The sequence below is a fragment of the Loxodonta africana genome, chromosome 4, assembly GCF_030014295.1.
Source record: "Loxodonta africana isolate mLoxAfr1 chromosome 4, mLoxAfr1.hap2, whole genome shotgun sequence".
NCBI classification, from domain to species: Eukaryota; Metazoa; Chordata; class Mammalia; order Proboscidea; family Elephantidae; genus Loxodonta; species Loxodonta africana.
In genome coordinates this window covers 140,078,592-140,096,593 of record NC_087345.1, presented here as the reverse complement: position 1 = coordinate 140,096,593, position 18,002 = coordinate 140,078,592, and the positions used below count along the sequence as shown (strand labels likewise).

Here is an 18,002-nt window from a genome sequence, read left to right as displayed (position 1 = left end):
AACTGAAGATACATACTACCTGACTTATCAAAAATCCCTTAACGAAACATCTTTAACTCAGGCTTTCCTTCAGTGGTCATAATTATAAGTGGCCATCATTTCTATGTAATAACCTATGGCATGTTAACAAATTGCCCTCAACCTTCTCCCTGAGAAAGCAGCCCTTTCTGATACCTGAGCAAGTTACACTGAAGGAATACTTAAGAGGCACTTCCACCAAACAGTAATTCCTAATGCCTGTTGAAGAATTATCCACTGCTTTTTTTTTTAAGAATCTTGAATCTGAACATTGAGTTCCCCAAGGTAAGTCCCATTGCCTCAACCTAAATAGCAGTTGAATTTTAATAGGCTCTTGTGAAAGCTCAAATGAGAGACTTACCTGTTCACGGGTCATCTTCTGCAGCTCATTCTCCCAAGCTGCCTGGTCATCGTCCAAGTTATAGGAAGCTGGTGGAGTGAGTCCACGAAGGATCAGGGGGTCTCGTTCATGGCAGAGGGCTGTCAGGTGTCCAATATACAACTTTAATTTGCTTCTATTTTGGTCAAGTTCTAAGAGGGGCTGGATGATCTGAGGTGAAAAAAAATATGAAAAGTTAAGGTCAAGCTGAAAGAAGTTCATATACTCTTTGCGTCCCAAGTCAAAGCAAATGGATCAAAGACTAAAGCTTTTCTAATCACTATTAAAATCTTCAGGATCAGAAAAATTAACAGACTCACATACTGCTGCACATTTACACTGTCACACCCAACCACCATTCTGGGTGGCAGAGAGAGAATGGTGGCTTAGTATATCAACATGAGACTGAGAATTCTATATTTCGGCAGAAGATTAAGCATGGGGGTAACTTGTTTTTACAGAGATGACGTTCCTGATACAGATTGACTCCAGTTACCTCACAATTTCTCTTTTCAATTATTTATGAGTAGACTGCAAAAAATTGATAGTGAAAATTACTCATCTGAAAGCCTGGACTACACGTACTTCATGTGTTTTTCCACCTCCTGGAAGGGAGAAAAAAAAAATTCTGTCTCTGGAGTACGTGCATGTTTTTCTTGGCCAAGAGACGTGATGAGTGAACTCCTTACTAAACCTGCCTCATCCTGGCTTAAACTCCTCTCATTCATTTCACAGGGGTTATCTGATACTCTTTTTAAACAGTGATTGATAAATCCTTATATAACACCAAACACCTGACTCATAGCCAAGGGCTCTGAAATTCTTTTAGTTGTTACATTGGTTCTATGTTTTTCTTGAATAACAGATCTGCTCTAAATTTTTTCTCTATTCTATTTACCCCGGATGAACAACTATCACTTTGACTCCCTTTGGAAACACACTTAATAACTTATGACTTTTGCACCGGGATGTCATTTGACAGCTCTCCTGACAATACTCTGGCCAGTAGTCAGTCAAAGTCCAGGGTGTTTAGGACAGGGCTTCGAAATGGTTCTAACTAGTTCAGTCATGGCTGACAAAGTGAAGCCAGAACGGACCTGAATTTTTACAATCTGGGTGACCTGGAATGATAACCAGAACGGAAAAATACGGGTTGAAGCCCTGGAATGGGACGCTTGGAAGAGGCATAGTGAACACTTTCGGCAGCCTGATGCACGAGATTGGATTATTGGCAGGACTGTGGAGACTGACACACATGCAAAGTGGTATGGTCATCGGACTCTGCTCAAAATCCAGCTGGCAAGAGATTTGGTTGCTATGCAACGTGAATGCTGCCCTTGTTTTCCAAGAAGGGGATTAGGTTTCTAACAGGGCTTCGACCTGTAATTTTTCCCGTTCCAGTTATTGTTACAGTTCACCCAAATTTTAAAAATTCAGATCTGTTCCAGTCTTTGCTTCCTCAGCCATGACTGAACCAGGAAGAAGTGGTTCAAAGCCCTGGTTTAGGAGAGTTGGGCCAGAGCCCACATCTCAGAGCACTGAAGTGTTAGAACAGGCTTCTGCTTGATATACAGCAGCTGTGAGAGCTGCAAAGCCCTGCCAAAATGCTGGCAATCTTCATAATGTTCCCAGCGCTTGTAAGGCAGAGGTTTACCCCTGCTGCGTGTCACCAAGCTGGCATTTTTCATCAACAGGATACCTCTGACCTGCCTAATGAATAAGGAACTCGGTGATCTTCAAGTCAACAGAAATGAGGCCTGGTTATTACCTCTAACAGTGACATTGATTTCTCCCTGGCTCCCTCAGAGGACTGCTCCTGTTGCTTTCCCTTATTTAAGAGTTTTTTAAATGAATAAAGTTTTGTGTATTTATTATGAAAGTAATACAGGTTTTACTTTGGAAAAATTGCAAAGAAAAAAGTATAAAGGAAATAATAAAGTTGCCTATAAGCATTCCATCAGGAAGTAACCATTTACAACATTTTGGTGATTTTCTTGCAAGTCTCTTTGTTGTTGTTGTTAGTGTGCTGCGGAGTTAGTTCTGACTCATAGCAGCCCTATGTACAAAAGAATGAAACACTGCTGGGTACTGAGCCATCCTCACAACTATTGTTATATTTGAGCCCACTGTTGCAGCCACTGTGTCAACCCACCTCGTTGGGGCTTTCCTCTTTTTCACTGACCCTCTACTATACCAAGCATGATATCCTTCTCCTGGGACTGGTCCCTCCCGATAGATATTGTGTCCAAAGTACGTAAGACAAAGTCTCGCCATCCTCACTTCCAAGGAGCACTCTGGCTGTATTTCTTCCAAGATAAGACTTGTTTGTTCTTTTGGCAGGCCACGGTATATTAAATAGTCTTAGCCAACACCATAATTCAAAGGCATCAAATCTTTGTTGGTCTTCCTTATTCATTGTCCAGCTTTTGCATGCATTTATGAGGTGACTGAAAATATCATGGCTTGGGTCGGAATTTTTGGGTCGGACGCACCTTTGTCCTCAAAGTGACATCTTTGCTGTTTAACACTTTAAGGAGATCTTCTGCAAAGCATATTTACCCAATGCAATATGTTGTTTTATTTCCTGACTACTGCCTCCATGGGCGTTTGTGGATCCAAGTAAAATGAAATCGTTTACAATGTCAATCTTTCCTCCATTTATCATGATGTTGCTTATTGGTCCAGTTGTGAGGATTTCTGTTTTCTTTAAATTGAGGTGTAATCCATACTGAAGGCTGTAGTCTTTGATCTTCATCAGTAATTGCTTCAAGTCCTCTTTGCTTTCAGCAAGCAAGGTTGTGTTATTTACATATCAAAGGTTGTTAATGAATCTTCCACCAATTCTGATGTCACATTCTTCTTCATATAGTCCAGCTTCTTGGATTATTTGCTCAGTATACAGACTGAGTAAGTAGGGTGAAAGGATGCCACCCTGAAACGCACCTTTCTTGATTTTAAATCATGCAGTATGCCCTTGCTCTGTTTGAACAACTGCCTCTTGGTCTATGTACTAGTTCCAGATGAGCAAGATTAAGTGTTCTGGAACTCCCATTCTTTGCAATGTTATCCATAATTTGTTATGATCCACACAGTTGACTGTCTTTACATAGTAAGTAGAACACACGTAAACATCTTTCTGGCATTCTCTGTTTATAAACCGAAACCTATTGCCATTGAGTCAATTCCAACTCATAGTGACCCTACAGGACAGAGAACTGCCCTACAGGGTTTCCAAGGAGCGCCTGGTGGATTTTAACTGCCAACCGTTTGGTTAGCAGCCATAGCTCTTAACTACTATGCCAACAGGGTTTCCTCTCTCTTTATAAACTTACATAAATCAACTTTGAATAGTATCATACCTCACATTTTACTTGATACATTGTTTATTCATTTAACATTACATTGTGAGTACTGTTCACGACACTGAATATTCCTAGGAAGCACAGTTTTGATGGCTGCATAATAAATACACCATATTTCCTTTGTTTCTGATATCATTTCCATGAAATAATTATTGCAAAGGGAGTGAAGAACCAAAGCTTAGTGTTAAAACAATCTTTGGCTTACTAAAGAGATCAGATTCTCCCCCAAGAGGAAACAAGAAAAATTAGGGAAGGAATTGGGTTAGATCTATATAGTATGATAGGGAAGCTGGGGCGTGGTTAGACAAACCAGAGAAAGTGAATCAATTTAGCATTATTTTTATGTTTTAAACACATGCACGCGCATACACACACACATGCACAAACACATACACGCAGTATTCTATCACGATAAAGGTTAAACACTAAGGTGCTAATGTGGAAGACTTATAGTTTCTATAAGAAACCTCTAATTAGCATGCTTATGGTACTAATTCTCTGCTGGAATTTCCTATCTGTGATAGGCGTATCAACACTGCCAATCACAGAAGGCAGGCTGTTTCAATCGTGGAGAGGATAAGGAGGCTGGGGAAGTTGGATAGTTTTTTTACAAATACCGTTAACCTCTCCCCAAAACTGTACTTTACTTTATTCCTGACCACAAATACATATCCATTGTAGAAAATTTGGAAAGAATTCCAAAGTACAGTCTTTCAAGGCAATTTAAAGGGAATATTTCTTTAAATGTATGTGCATTTTGCACTTCAATGACTAAAACTGTCCACTGTTCTACTACTACACGCCCAAAGGCTTCAAGTAGTGCAGCCCTACTTTTTTTTTTTTTAAAGCTTGGCCATATTTATCTTCTTTTACAGACTCATTGATTAAAAAAAATCACTTTTGAGATTTACATTGGGTTTGTGCAACTTATGCCCATTTTTTTTAAGGGTTTTTGCCATCATAAAAATGTTACATTTAGGCTATAAGGTGGAAAGAACTGGTATCTTAGGTAATAACTGTTTTGTATTGGAAACTGGCATAAAAATGTATGATCAGTGAGGAAGGATATAATATGATAAATGGTAGTCATGGAAAGGTCAAATTCTTTGTAGCAAAATGGAATTTACAAGGTTACTAGCTCAATACCATATGGCGACAGATGAAAAAATTGACTTTTTTGTTTCTTGTTAATGAAAGATGAATTTCAGTTTGACTTAGATGCATCTAATGACTCAAAAACACAATAGAGTTTTTACCCTCTGAAGTTTTCCAAGTCCAATTGAAAACTTAAAACAATGGAATTTGAATTTTTTTCTAGGATACAAACTCATTCTATGCACTGTCCAGGTGACTTTGGCCTTTCCGAGACACATTAGCCCTGTCAATCACATTGGAAATGCCCTTATCTCTTCCTTTGCTCCCCTATCTGACTTGAGCAGGCCACTTAGAAAAGAAATTGCACTTCCCACAAGGTAGAATGGCTACTGTCTAATCTCAAGAGAGAAGAGAGGCACTTGCCAAATAGAAAGAGAATGTCTTATAGGATCCAAACTTTGTGTCTCTTGTTCACATAAAACCTTAGGACACAGGCAAGGAATCCTATTAAAATCCCTCAGAAATGTGGCTGGGGCACATTGGTTCTACTGCTATAAGAGAAAAAACAGAACTATAATTATGTATCTTTTTTGCACTGGGGAAAAAGAATGTACTTGTCAAGATAACCTTGCTTGGACTAAATATAATGCCCAAACATCAATAATCCCCCAACCCTACATTTACTAAGTTATTAAGGAAAAGACTTTAAGTTACAAAAAGGGATGAGAGATATTTTGGCTGAAGTACTGAGAACTTTGTTTCTTCTTGCAAGAATTTACTCATTTATTAGATTCTCAAATAGGTTTCAGAGTGCAGCATTCAATGGCATATGGTGACAGAGGATCAGTGATCTTCTGAAGGTGTTTATTTTAACCTCCTTTCCACTTAAGTAAAGTTAGATGACTAAAGGTCTTTTGGAAGATAGACGAATCATTCCTGTATTTTTTGATACAGATAGTAAGTGAAGATTTGGCAAGGTTCTGTTTCTGTAGCTGATTTATTGTAGGAGATCTGAACACGTTTTCAATACCAGGATTAGGTATGTGTAGAGTGAAAGGCTCCCGGCCAGTCAACTACATGGCCAGCTTTTCTCTTCCCATTCCATTGTTTCCCTGTCAAATATTTACTCTAAGTACAGGTTAGGTGGTTGCAACCCTGATTAGATATAAAAACAAAACAAAACCCCTTGCTGTCGATTCCGACTCATAGTGGCCCTATAGGACAGAGCAGACCTGCCCCATAGGGTTTCCAAGGAGCTCCTGGTGGATTCAAATTGCCAACTTTTGGTTAACAGCCACTACGCCACCAGGGTACTGGATATCAAATCACATATATTGAAACTAAAAAATCATATAATTCACTTAGCAAATATTTACTGAATGTTTTTGTGCCATGTCATCCAGTTTCAGCTGATAAGGATATTAAGAATTAGATGCAGCTTTATTCTATATTAAAAAAAAAATCATGAAATAATATAACTAACATGTTAAGTGTGTACTGGAATTAAAATGTGTAAATTCATGTTTGAACCTTAATTTGAAGTTTACTTCAGACAAACCTTTTAATTGCTAAATAAACCCCTTTGCCGTGATCAGAAGCTTAGCCTGATTTAGTCTCCAAACGTAAGGTTATGAAATCCAACAAGTTACTTATCCTTAATGGCTTCTGAGATCCTATCTTTTAAAAAATTAGCCTTTCTCACTGAAGTACAAACAAAAGGATAATTGATGGATTCCCAAACTATTTTTGGTGCTATGGCCCTTACTCATCTTTAATCCTAATGACCAGAAAATAAAATATACGTTCCAGAACAACCCTCATTTTATACTTTTCCTTCAAGAAATACACTGGACAAAAACATGCCTAACAGGTATGCATCCTCATAAGAACCTGTAAAGAAGTCAAACCTTCAGTTGACTCTGACTCATGGTGACCCCATGTGTGTCAGAGTAGAAATGTGCTCCACAGGGTTTTGATGGTTGATTTTTTTGGAAGTAGACCACTAGGAACCTCTGGCTGGATTTCAACTGCCAACCTTTTGGCTAGCAGCCAAGCACGTTAACCATTTGTACCACCCTTACTCCTTATAAGAAGGTGTTGTGTGGCATTGGGTTGATTCTGACTCATAGTGACCCAATAGGATAGAGCAGAACTGCCCCCATAGGGTTTCCTAGGCTGTAATCTTGATTGTCAGGTCTTCTCTCCCATGGAGCAGATTGCCAGGTCTTTTCTCTCACAGAGTAGCTGGTAGGTTTGAACTGCTGATCTTCTGGTCAGCAGCCAAGCACTTAACCATTGTGCCACCAAGGATTCTTAAAAACCCATTGCCGTTGAGTCAAAAATCGACTCATAGTGATGCTATATGACAGAGAAGAACTGCCCCATAGGGTTTCCAAGGAGTGGCTGGTGGATCTGAACCACTGAAGGAGAGGCAAATCCACTTTGGGTTAGCAGCCAAATGTTTAACCACTGTGCCACCAGGGCTCCGGGGCTCCTTGGTATACCTATTTAATCCCCATCAGAAAGCAAACCTTATTGTTAGCCTTGAGAATCTGGAAAATTTCATTAGCTTTAGACTGAGTTTGTGCTTAGCCAGAAGGCTGTAGTCAATTTTAAAAATATCTATAATAACACAGCTGCCTTTTTTTAGGGGTAAGTCAATAAACTTCTAAAATTTCAGAAAAAATTAAAAGATAACCTAATGTTAAAGGCCACACACTTCAGAGCTCCAAATCCTAACCCCCACTTCAGAATTGTTTTTTATGTGTATCTATTTGATTTCTAAAACAGATTTTACAGACTGTGACTATCTTACATTTATCTTCTGTCATGGATTGAACTGTGTCCCCAAAAAATACGTGCATCAATTTGGCTAGGCCATGATTCCCAGTATTGTGTGACTGTTCACCATTTTGTCATCTGATGTGATCTTCCTATGTGTTGTAAATCCTATCGCTATGATGTCAATGATACTGATAAACTCTACAAGATTAGATTGTGTCTTAAGCCAATCTCTTTTGAGATATAAAAGAGGGAAGAGAGCAGAAAGACAGGGAGAACTCATTCCACTAAGAAAGCAGTGCTTGGAGCAGAGCGTGTCCTTTGGACGTGGGGTTCCTGTGGAGAAGCTCCTAGTTCAGGGGAAGATCGATGAGGACCTTCCTCCAGAGCTGACAGAGAGAGAAAGCCTTCCCCTGGAGTTGACACCCTGAATTTGGACTTCTAGCCTACTTTACTGTGAGGAAATAAATTTCTCTTTGTTAAAACCATCCACTTGTGGTATTCTGTTATAGCAGCACTAGAGGACAAAGACATCTTTGAAAACAAAAACAAAAAACTGACAATGATAGAAATAAAAAAACCCAGAATGATATCACACTATAAATATTTATATTTATCTATTATTTAGCGTAACAGTTCTATACTAAGCAGAACTCCTTCTTTATCATTCCTCATAGATGACCTACTATTATTACTTGTTTAATTAATGAGGTATTTGTTACCAGTGAATTAGCCTCTATTAACTTCCTCATTCCACTTCTCTATATACCAGGTAAATGACAGGCATAGTAAGTATTCAGTTACCACTAGGAGTTCAAGATACTGTTATTGAGATGGATAAATGCTAATCAGACATCTTACTACTAACAGAAATATATGATTTTAAAAGTAAACAAAGGATTCAGATGAAAAGGCTTTATGGTTTGTTAAAGTCCCCATGAGTGTCTGAAAGCTGCAAAAGGCTACAGGCTTTGAAATATGAAGAAAGGTAGGAATAATTTTTGAAAGTTACCAAGGGATCATTTCCTCTCAGTGTAATAGTTTAGAAATCTGTTGCCAATTTTTCTCTACACATGCGTTACCACTCCAGTGAAACAAAGCATCCCTTATTTCTTTTATAAGATAATTAGACTCTCTCTCATGTTTTCCTCATTATGTTACTATCACATTCCAGTCCTGCGAACATTTACTACTACAGATGCTTTTACATACATCATCTTACTAACCCTTCCAACTTTTTGAGACAGGAGCTCTCTAAATTGTTTGTCTCATCCTCATGTAGAGAAACAATCAGCGTTATCTTCATTTTGCAGCTGAACACACTGAAGTTCATTTATTATTATTTTTTTAATCCTTCTTTGTTGTTTGGAATTTCATTGAATTTTCTCTCTCATCTGCCAAAAATGTTTCTTGGATATAGATAAAGATATTTTGAGATTTCAAATGATAATAATAACATGGTTGAAATCTGGACATGGGAATCCCTGGATGGTACAAACCAAAAAGGCTGCTGTCATGGATTGAATTATGTGCCCCCAAAGTATCTGTCAACTTGGCCAGGCTATTATTCCCAGTATTGTGTGACTGTCTACCATTTTGTCATCTGATGTAATTTTCCTATGTGTTGTAAATCCTACCTCTATGATGTTAATGAGGCAGGATTAAAGGCAGTTATGTTAATGAGGCAGAACTCAAACTACAAGATTGGGTTTTGTTTTAAGCCAATCTCTTTTGAGATATAAAAAAGAAAAGTGGGCAGGGACCGGGGGACCTCATACCACCAAAAAATAAGAGCCAGAAGAATAGCGCATCCTTTGGACCCGGGGTCCCTGCACTGAGAAGCTCCTCAACTGGGGAAGACTGATGACAAGGATGTTCCCCCAGAGCCAAGAGAGAAAGCATCCTGAATTTGGACTTCTAGCCTCCTAGACTGTGAGAGAATAAATTTCTCTTTGTTAGAGCCATCCACTTGCGGTATTTCTGTTCCAGCAGCACTAGATGACTATGACAGCTGCTGACAAAGTTTGGAGGTTCAAGTCCACCTAGAGGCACCTTGGAAGAAATGCCTGACAATCTACTTCAAAAAAATCAGCCGCCAAAAACCCTGTGGAGCTCTACTCTGTACCCATGGAGTCGCCATGAATTGGAATAGACTTAATGGCAACTAATAAAAACATTTCTTAATTCAGATATGAAGAGAACAAATTCTGTCTTCAAGGTTGTATGCAGACAGGAACCAGGGTTTAGAATCAAACTGCATTCTACCTACTTAATCTTCATTCAATTAAAAATGATACTATCTTATGCCTTATAAGAAATGCTATTCAAATTAAATCTAAAGAATGTGAAAAGTGAGCAGAGTAGAGTGTTGGGGAATTGGGAAGGAAGGAAATCTGCTAAGCACATCTATTCATGTGATGTTGGTAACTCAAACACTTACTTTGATACTTGGCAACTGGAAAGATACATGAAAATAAGGTCCTCCACCAATAGGAGGGTGTATGTATGTACAAGTATGTGCAGGTGAAGGCAGCAAGGGGGCATTAAGTGGAGAGAGTGCTACTATGAGGCACAGAAGATACTTCACGCTAACTAACCAAGGGCACACGTAGTCTGTACCTTGAAGGGGTAGTTGGATGAGAGACACTGAGGCAACTAGAATCCAGAAAGCCACACCCTCTGATGGATTCAGAAATGCCATCTGCAAGTGTATGTTCCAAAATTCTTATTCTTCATCGTTAAGATTTGGCTTGAGGCTTGCGTCTCCACAAGTTCATCACTTATTTTGTTTTAGTGAAAAATGTGGGAGGTAAATATTAGCTGTAACATATGTAACAGCTGAATGTCTTCCCCACTGTAAAGTCTCAGGGCCATATATTTATGAATGAGAAATCATGGGGAACAAAACGTAGGCATGGGGAGGGGGGAAGACAAAAAAGGAAGACAAGAAGCTCACACTTTTTGAGCAGGCAAGCCAAAACAGACTAATGTTTGGATTTGAAAAGAAAAACTATGTAGGCAGTTGGCCATAGGCAAAAGTGGTGGCCTCAACCCCTTGCATGCCTGTGCATACTCTCAAGTGCTGAAACTGAAAACTCACGTCCAGTTCTGATCCATTGAGGTTTGCTGCCTAAAGTACCCCTGCTAAAATTGCTTGCTGCCGTGAAGCACAACTACACTTCTTGGCATTATTATATGTCTGCTAGACAGATGGATCTGAAAAACAGCAACAGGCTTGTTGCCTGCTGGGCAAAATACAACCACCACCTCACTATAGCATTTCATTTTTTTTTTTTTTACTGTCTCATGGAAGGTACCATTGCATTTGGGAACAGAGGGGAAAAAGCAAGCGGATTTGCCTTAGTAATGAGCAAAAGAAACCTGCAGACCTTTACAGTATCTCAATAAACAAGGAATAACATAACAAGGAACGTGCATCTAGGTTACAAGGGACATATCCACTGGCTCCTTCTCACAATCTACGAGTACGAAGAAGAAAAGAGCCAGGTAAGATTACCAGGTAACTGCAATTTGACAGCTTACGTGCACAAAGGCTCCTGAACAGAGGCCAGTCTCTGGAGGAGACTCTCCTGTGATCAGCAGTTACTCAGGGCCAGGTTAAGGGTATGTGTGGTACATGTACACAGGAGAGATGAAGAATAGACAGAGGCAGTCTGCCTTCAGTCACATTATTATTTCAACTCCAGCATCAAATCAAACACAACAAACCATATAGATATTTCAAAATCTGCTGAATGCTCATAGACAGGCTGTGGCCACTGAGTGTTGCATGCTGTGTCCGAAGCATTTGGCAGAAACAACTCCTCATTAAATAGTGCTTAACAAGAACCTCGTCTAAGACGGTAAAGCGAGCAGAAGGGAGAGTTTAGCTATCCCCTGGAATCCAGGGGAAAATATAAACGTATCTATAAAATAAAATAGTTGTGTACAAATATCAGAAATGGGTATCTCTGTGATTTGGTGAAAGACACGTTACCTATAGGAATCTGATCTCTTAATGCTAAAGCTGGAAACAGCCAGGAAACAACCTGTGACAGGTCAGACACATTTGTGATTTGGTGTAGATAAGAATACACACGTGCATGCTTGCACTGGCAAGGGGATGAGAGGGCAAGACGGAAAGAAAGATCTGAGCAAAATAGCCCTTGGCCATTTTCTGAAAATTCATTTCTCTGAAAGTAGACTGCTTCAAGAACTTTGCATAACTGTGAGAGGATAAGGAAGTATGTCTGAATATTATAAAAGAGTACTTCAAGATGCCTTTAAATTACGGTGTCTGTGAAGAATATTGACTGTACCATGGACTGCCAGAAGAATAAACATATCTGTCTTGGATGAAGTACAGCCAGAATGCTCCTTAGAAGCAAGGATGGCAAGGCTTCATCTCACATACTTTGGATATGTTATCAGGAGGGACCAGTCCCTAGAGAAGGATATCATGCTTAGTAGAGGGCTAGCGAAAAGAAGAAGACCCTCAAGGAGATGGATTGACACAGTGGCTGCAACAATGGGCTCAAAAACAGCAACAATTGTGAGGATGGCGTAGGACGGGGCAATGTTTGGTTCTATTGTACATGGGGTCACTATGAGTCAGAACTGACTCGACTGCACCTCACAACAAGTTTTTGGGATGATGGCTATTAATTTATGGACTGTTTTACTTTTGATTCTTCCTTCACAGAAATAACATTTCTCTTCAGTTCAAATCTGTAATAAGGTGTTTTAGGTTGGAAGGGAGAAACATTAATTTCATGTTAATACTTGTGTTTCCTTTAGATCAAGAAAGTTCTAGAAAACACATTGTCCTAGAGAGGTGAAACCATCCTTCCCTATCTTGACTACCTCTTATTTTCTCCTTGATAGACACAAGATCAGTCCTTGTCACTGTTCTGAAAAGTATTTTTGAATGTTTTGAGCACTTTTGAAAATGTCATAAAAGTGATGGACCTTTAAGATAAACATATATACATTCAAAATTCTGCTTATAATTTTAGGAGTTAGCAGACTTCCTGAAGCCCATACGCAGATCCTACAGCTGAATGTATTTCTGAATGCTGCAGAAATCACCACTAGATCTAACTGAAATATGTACACATATCCACCAAATGGCATATACTAGACCATCAGATCAGCACTAGTCACAATAGCCCACCAATGATGAAATGGACAATACCTTGTGGCATAGTTCCATAGTGGAATGAGAAAAAACAATTTAAAAATACACACAACAATCTGGAAACATAATGCTGAGTGAAAGAAGCTGGATATAGCAAGTATGTACCATGTGATTTCATTTATATAAAGTATAAAAACAGATTATTATTCTCTTAGGAGTCAAGGTAACAATTACCCTCTGTGGAGGAAATCTCTAGGAGCATGAAATGGGCCTCTGGGTAATGGTAATATTTTGTTTGTTGATGTAAATGCTGTTTACATAGGTGTGTTGGTGAAAATGTATTGACCTACATTAACATGTCCACTTTTTTACATGTACATGTCTAATTTCAATAAAAGTTTTTTTTAAAAAAAAAAGCACTTCAAGAACTGAAACCAGTACCAAGCAGGAGCCACAGAAGGCGTCATCCTAACTTCTTCTCACTACTGTAAACTGAAATAAAGCTAGGTTCTCAGTGAGATACCAGCTGATTCCAGGAAAGCTACCTGCACCCCCACTCCAGCTGCTTGGCTTTTTACCCATGCACTACTATTCTCTTCTCCTTCTACCTCCTCTCCCTCTTCCTGACCTGCCCACATAAAGAAGCTTTTTTTATTATTCCCACTCCACACACACACCAAAAATATTCCATACATCTGAGGAGCGAAGAGGGATCTTGGCTGCTCTGACAGAGTTGCCCTTCCTGGATTTATGTCTGCCATAGTCAATCAGGAAATCATATTTAAAAAGCAAATTCTTTCTGAAAATTTTATACACCATGAAGAAATCCTATGGATTAACGATTTCCAGACATCACCCCTTTCACCTTGGGAGCAATCCAGGCTTTGGGTGGAAAAGAAGATTCAGGGAAAACAAAAACGAGGAAGACTGTTTCCTCTACCCACTTTCTTTACTTGAGAATAAAGCCTCCCATGCAGTCACTGAATTAATCTCTTGCTCTCTCAGGGCGTTTAAATTGCTTAGCATAATACAAACCCTGATGGACATCTCCATTTCAATATTACCAGTCATTATTATTGAAGATATAAAAGTCACTGTGAGAAAAGAAGTTTGGCATAGAAAATACCAAGAAATCCTACAAATTATGGCTGATGTCATACGTTACAAGTTAACAACCAGGGGAATTCAGGATTAAATAACCAGGAGCAAGACAAGTCCCATGATCTCCAGTCACAGTATCCTTTCACGTAAATATAACCCCGTCTTGGAAGAAGGGCCATGTGCCCTGACTCCCTCTGCTCCAACACAGGGCTCATTAAGTGCTGACTGAAGGTCAACTCTGAAGTGCAGGGCAGAATGGAGCAGTCCCACTGGAACGTGAGAAACAGAATGGGCGGAAAGATCAAACCCCAGCATTCTGACAGAGCTGACAGGTCCTTAGACGAAAACACCAGAGTACTAGCAAGTCAAAAAATGGGATTCAGACAGGCCACAGCAGAAAGCTCTAAGGAATCAGAAACGGGGGTACATCTTCTAGACTGAAGACATACAGCTATGTGATCTAACAAAGATTAACTACGCTCCTAGTTTAGCTGTAAAGTGACTTGATAGTTAAAAAAAAAAAAATCTGTACAGAAATCTTCATATTTCTTTCATCTACTATGCTCTGGAAACCCTGGTGGCATAGTGGTTAAGTGCCATGGCTGCTAACCAAAGGGTTGGCAGTTCGAATCCGCCAGGTGCTCCTTGGAAACTCTATGGGGCAGTTCTACTCTGTCCTATAGGGTTGCTATGAGTCGGAATCGACTCGACGGCACTGGGTTTGGTTTGGCTTGGTTTTTTACTATGCTTTTTTTTTTCTAGATCCACCTTTTGCAGTATTTATGAAAAAGCTACCACACTTGTGGACCACAGCATTCCAACTGCTGTAGCAATTTTAGTGAGAAAATCCAAATGAGAGACCATGTTGCTGACATAAGTGAAGTACCTGGTATATGAGGAGTGTATTAAAAATAGCAGGTAGAGTGAAATCGAAACTCCAACTCTAGAGATCAAGCAAAGGAGGGACAAGAGAACGCAGAAATATACCTCTTCTTCACCATGTTAATCTTAATGTTTGTCTTATTAGTGCTTCTCTTTGGTTCTCTTTCCAGAGAGTATATGCTTGATGTCACAGACTTTAGCAGCAACTAACAGGAGGAATAGCTCTCTCCATGCTTCAGGCAATATGCCCACATACATGTACCACACAGTTTTGGGGGATTTGTCATACTCAGCTGCCTTTTGAGCCTCAGCAGCTATAATCTTCTATGAGATGCTGCTGCTGACAAATAAAAAGGCTTTCTTGGATCATCCACAGGGAGCAAACTCTTTGCCAACTTGTTCATCTAAGCAGTAAGGTCTCATGATCCTTGGTTTGATACACTTCTGTCATTCGTCTATCTACTAAACTATCCACACATCTTTTCCCAGCAGAACCATTTCAAAGGATACTGCAAAGTCATTCCAAGGCTGATACCGTGTCTTAGACTGCCTTGTGAGTTCAGAGTTCTATACTGTATGTACCTGAAGGCTTTCAGCTTCCCTGATTTCGTTAACATGCCCTGCATCAACGATCATATATTTCTTCCTTGAGGATAAAATGTTAGGCTCATGTGTTACACACACACACACACACACACACACACACACACGGAATGTGTCTGACTGGTTGGGCCCAGGCTTCTCTGAACTGGAACTCCTGCATCCTGGCATCTCTTGGAGCAATTACAACTTGTACCTTCCAGGAAAGAACAGCTGCTTGCCTGGCTGCTTGCCCTTATCTGTTCTCATGTTAGTTACTTCCCTCATGAAATTTTGTTAGTTAGCCATGGAATTAAATTAACTTAGGTGGTTCTTCTGTGTCTTATGATCTCAACTAAGAATTTCATCTACCTGAACATTTTTTTGGCAAAGTTGCTGTGGCATCATAGCACTTTGCAGCACTACATTTAACACAGATACAGGAGTCTCCATTCTTTAGTGCCAGGAAAGACAAGATGGCTGGCTGTGGCCAGGGCCAGAAACATGACCCATTCGAACACAGTTGCCAGAAATATGAAGGTCCTTGGCTGGTGACATCATGTGAATTGCTAGGTGTACAGTTTGAGCTGTGGTGAGAAAAGGCTTTCTTTACCCAGAGGTTGCCCTCACCAGGGTCAGATTTATGTCACTTATGTTGTATGCTATGAAATCTTTGCACTTTATTGATCACTCTGTGAAGCACTGCAGAATTTCGGAGCAATACAGTGCAGTGGTTAAGAGCATGGGCTCTGGGGACAGACTGGCTTAACACCAAAGTTTACTACATTCTAGTCAGGAAACCTAGAGCAAGTTATCGTGGGGATAGTAAATCTTATAAAGTTGTTATAATCCCTATTATTGCCACACAGTAAGAGTCTTCAATAATCATTAACTACTGTTATTTCCAAACATCTAGTTCATCATCTGTAAAATGGGAATAATACTACTCATCTTTGTGAATATCAAAAGAATATTTTGTGACATGTGGAAATGATAATGAAATTGGAATTTCAGTGTCCACAGATAGTTTTATTAGAACACAGCCATGTTCATTTGTTTACATATTGTCTATGACTGCTCTGGAGCCCTGGTGGTACAGTGGTTAAGAGCTACAGCTGCTGACCAAAAGGTCAGCAGTTCAAATCCACCAGCCATTCCTTAGAAACCCTATGGGGCAGTTCTACTCTGTCCTATAGGATCGCTATGAGTTGGAATCTACTCAGAGGCAACGGGTTTGGGTTTTGGTTTATAGCTGCTTTAACCCTACAACAGCGAAGTTGAGTAGTTCTGACAGAGACCGTATAGTTTGCAAAGCCTAAAATATTTACTATCTGAACCTTTAAAAAAAAGTTTGCAATACACCAATCCCGGACAACAGGATAACTGCAACATTAGGGAGGGAACTCGTAATTTTCTCACAGATAAATAAATAAATACTGTTTTCTAAAAACTCCATTTCATATTGAATATCACTTGTATCAACAGTAACGCCAACACAAAATAAGATACTGTCTAAAGGGAAAACTGGATTTGGTAATAGGCATAAAAAGAAAACTTCAGTTGCAGAAACTTACAGTTAGTAAAATTTGATATATGGACAAAAAACCCCGATTGATTAAATAAAATTATAATAAAATTTAAATATAGGAAAGAATGAATATGGATGAAAATGATCTCAGTTAAAATATTAAAATTTGGACATTTTGAATTACATATATAGGAAATTGGTCAAGAAATTAAGTTGGATTTAGTTTCAGCTCCAGAAAATACTCAGTGAAATTTCCTTCAAATTGGAATAATCTGATTTCAACGTTTGTGAATAGGTCAAATGTTTGTATTGAGTCAAACAGTCTCAGGGCTACACAAGTTTAAAACATTCAATGGATCAAACAGCATCCTGTACTCATTTTGAGTGCAGAACATACAAGGTGGAAGGAATTTTAGAGATCATCTAGGTCAACCTACTCCTTCTCCCTGGCCCAGTTTCTGAATGAAAAACTCAAGACCCTGAGAGGTAACCCAATCTGTAAATATGGGTAGGAGCTAAGTGACTCAATGAGCCCCTGCACATCACAGCCTGATGCTTCTCATCTTGACTTGTTAGAGAACATACAGGCTATATTTCATTGCTTTCATCTGAATAGCTCCTGTGGGCAGAATAACTTTTTGAGCTGCACTTTTAGGCTCTGTTCTCTATTTTCTAAATCAAGGAAGACTTGAAACCACTTGGGACATTTCTTGGAAGAACCAATGCTTTGTGATAAGGAATATATTTCTACTCCTGTAACTGATCCATCACTGCACCCATTCAGGCCCTCAGCGTTACTCTCCAGGATAAAAAGTAAGAAGGTCTCAACTGGTCTTCCTATTCACAGTACGGTCCCTCCTCCTGCCCAACCTCTACAAATTGCAATGGCAGACCAGGCTCTTCAGGATCCACCTGCGGCCGACTGTACTAGCCTAGCGTCCTGTCCCTCCCTCTCTGCCACTCTGTGGCGGTTTTAAAATAAGTCCACAATGTAAGAACTATCAGCTAAGCTGCTCCTGAATTCCTGACTCATAGAAACCATGTGTGGTAATAAACGTTTATCGTTGCTTTATGCTGCCAAGTTCTGGGGTAATCTGTTAAGTGGCAACAGATAATTAACACACACTCTAAGCATCATCC

At 39.5% G+C, this 18,002-nt stretch overlaps 1 protein-coding gene across 9 annotated transcripts in view; it reads right to left on the bottom strand.

Moving 5' to 3' along the window:
• Positions 1–18,002, bottom strand: part of ERC1 (ELKS/RAB6-interacting/CAST family member 1) — a 528,761-nt gene that overhangs the window by 42,198 nt on the left and 468,561 nt on the right. For all 9 annotated transcript variants that reach the window (XM_023548994.2, XM_064284767.1, XM_010590789.3 and 6 more), the window contains one exon: positions 380–568. In XM_023548994.2, coding sequence (XP_023404762.2) covers positions 380–568 — 189 coding nt within the window. The remainder of the gene's footprint in view (positions 1–379; positions 569–18,002) is intronic.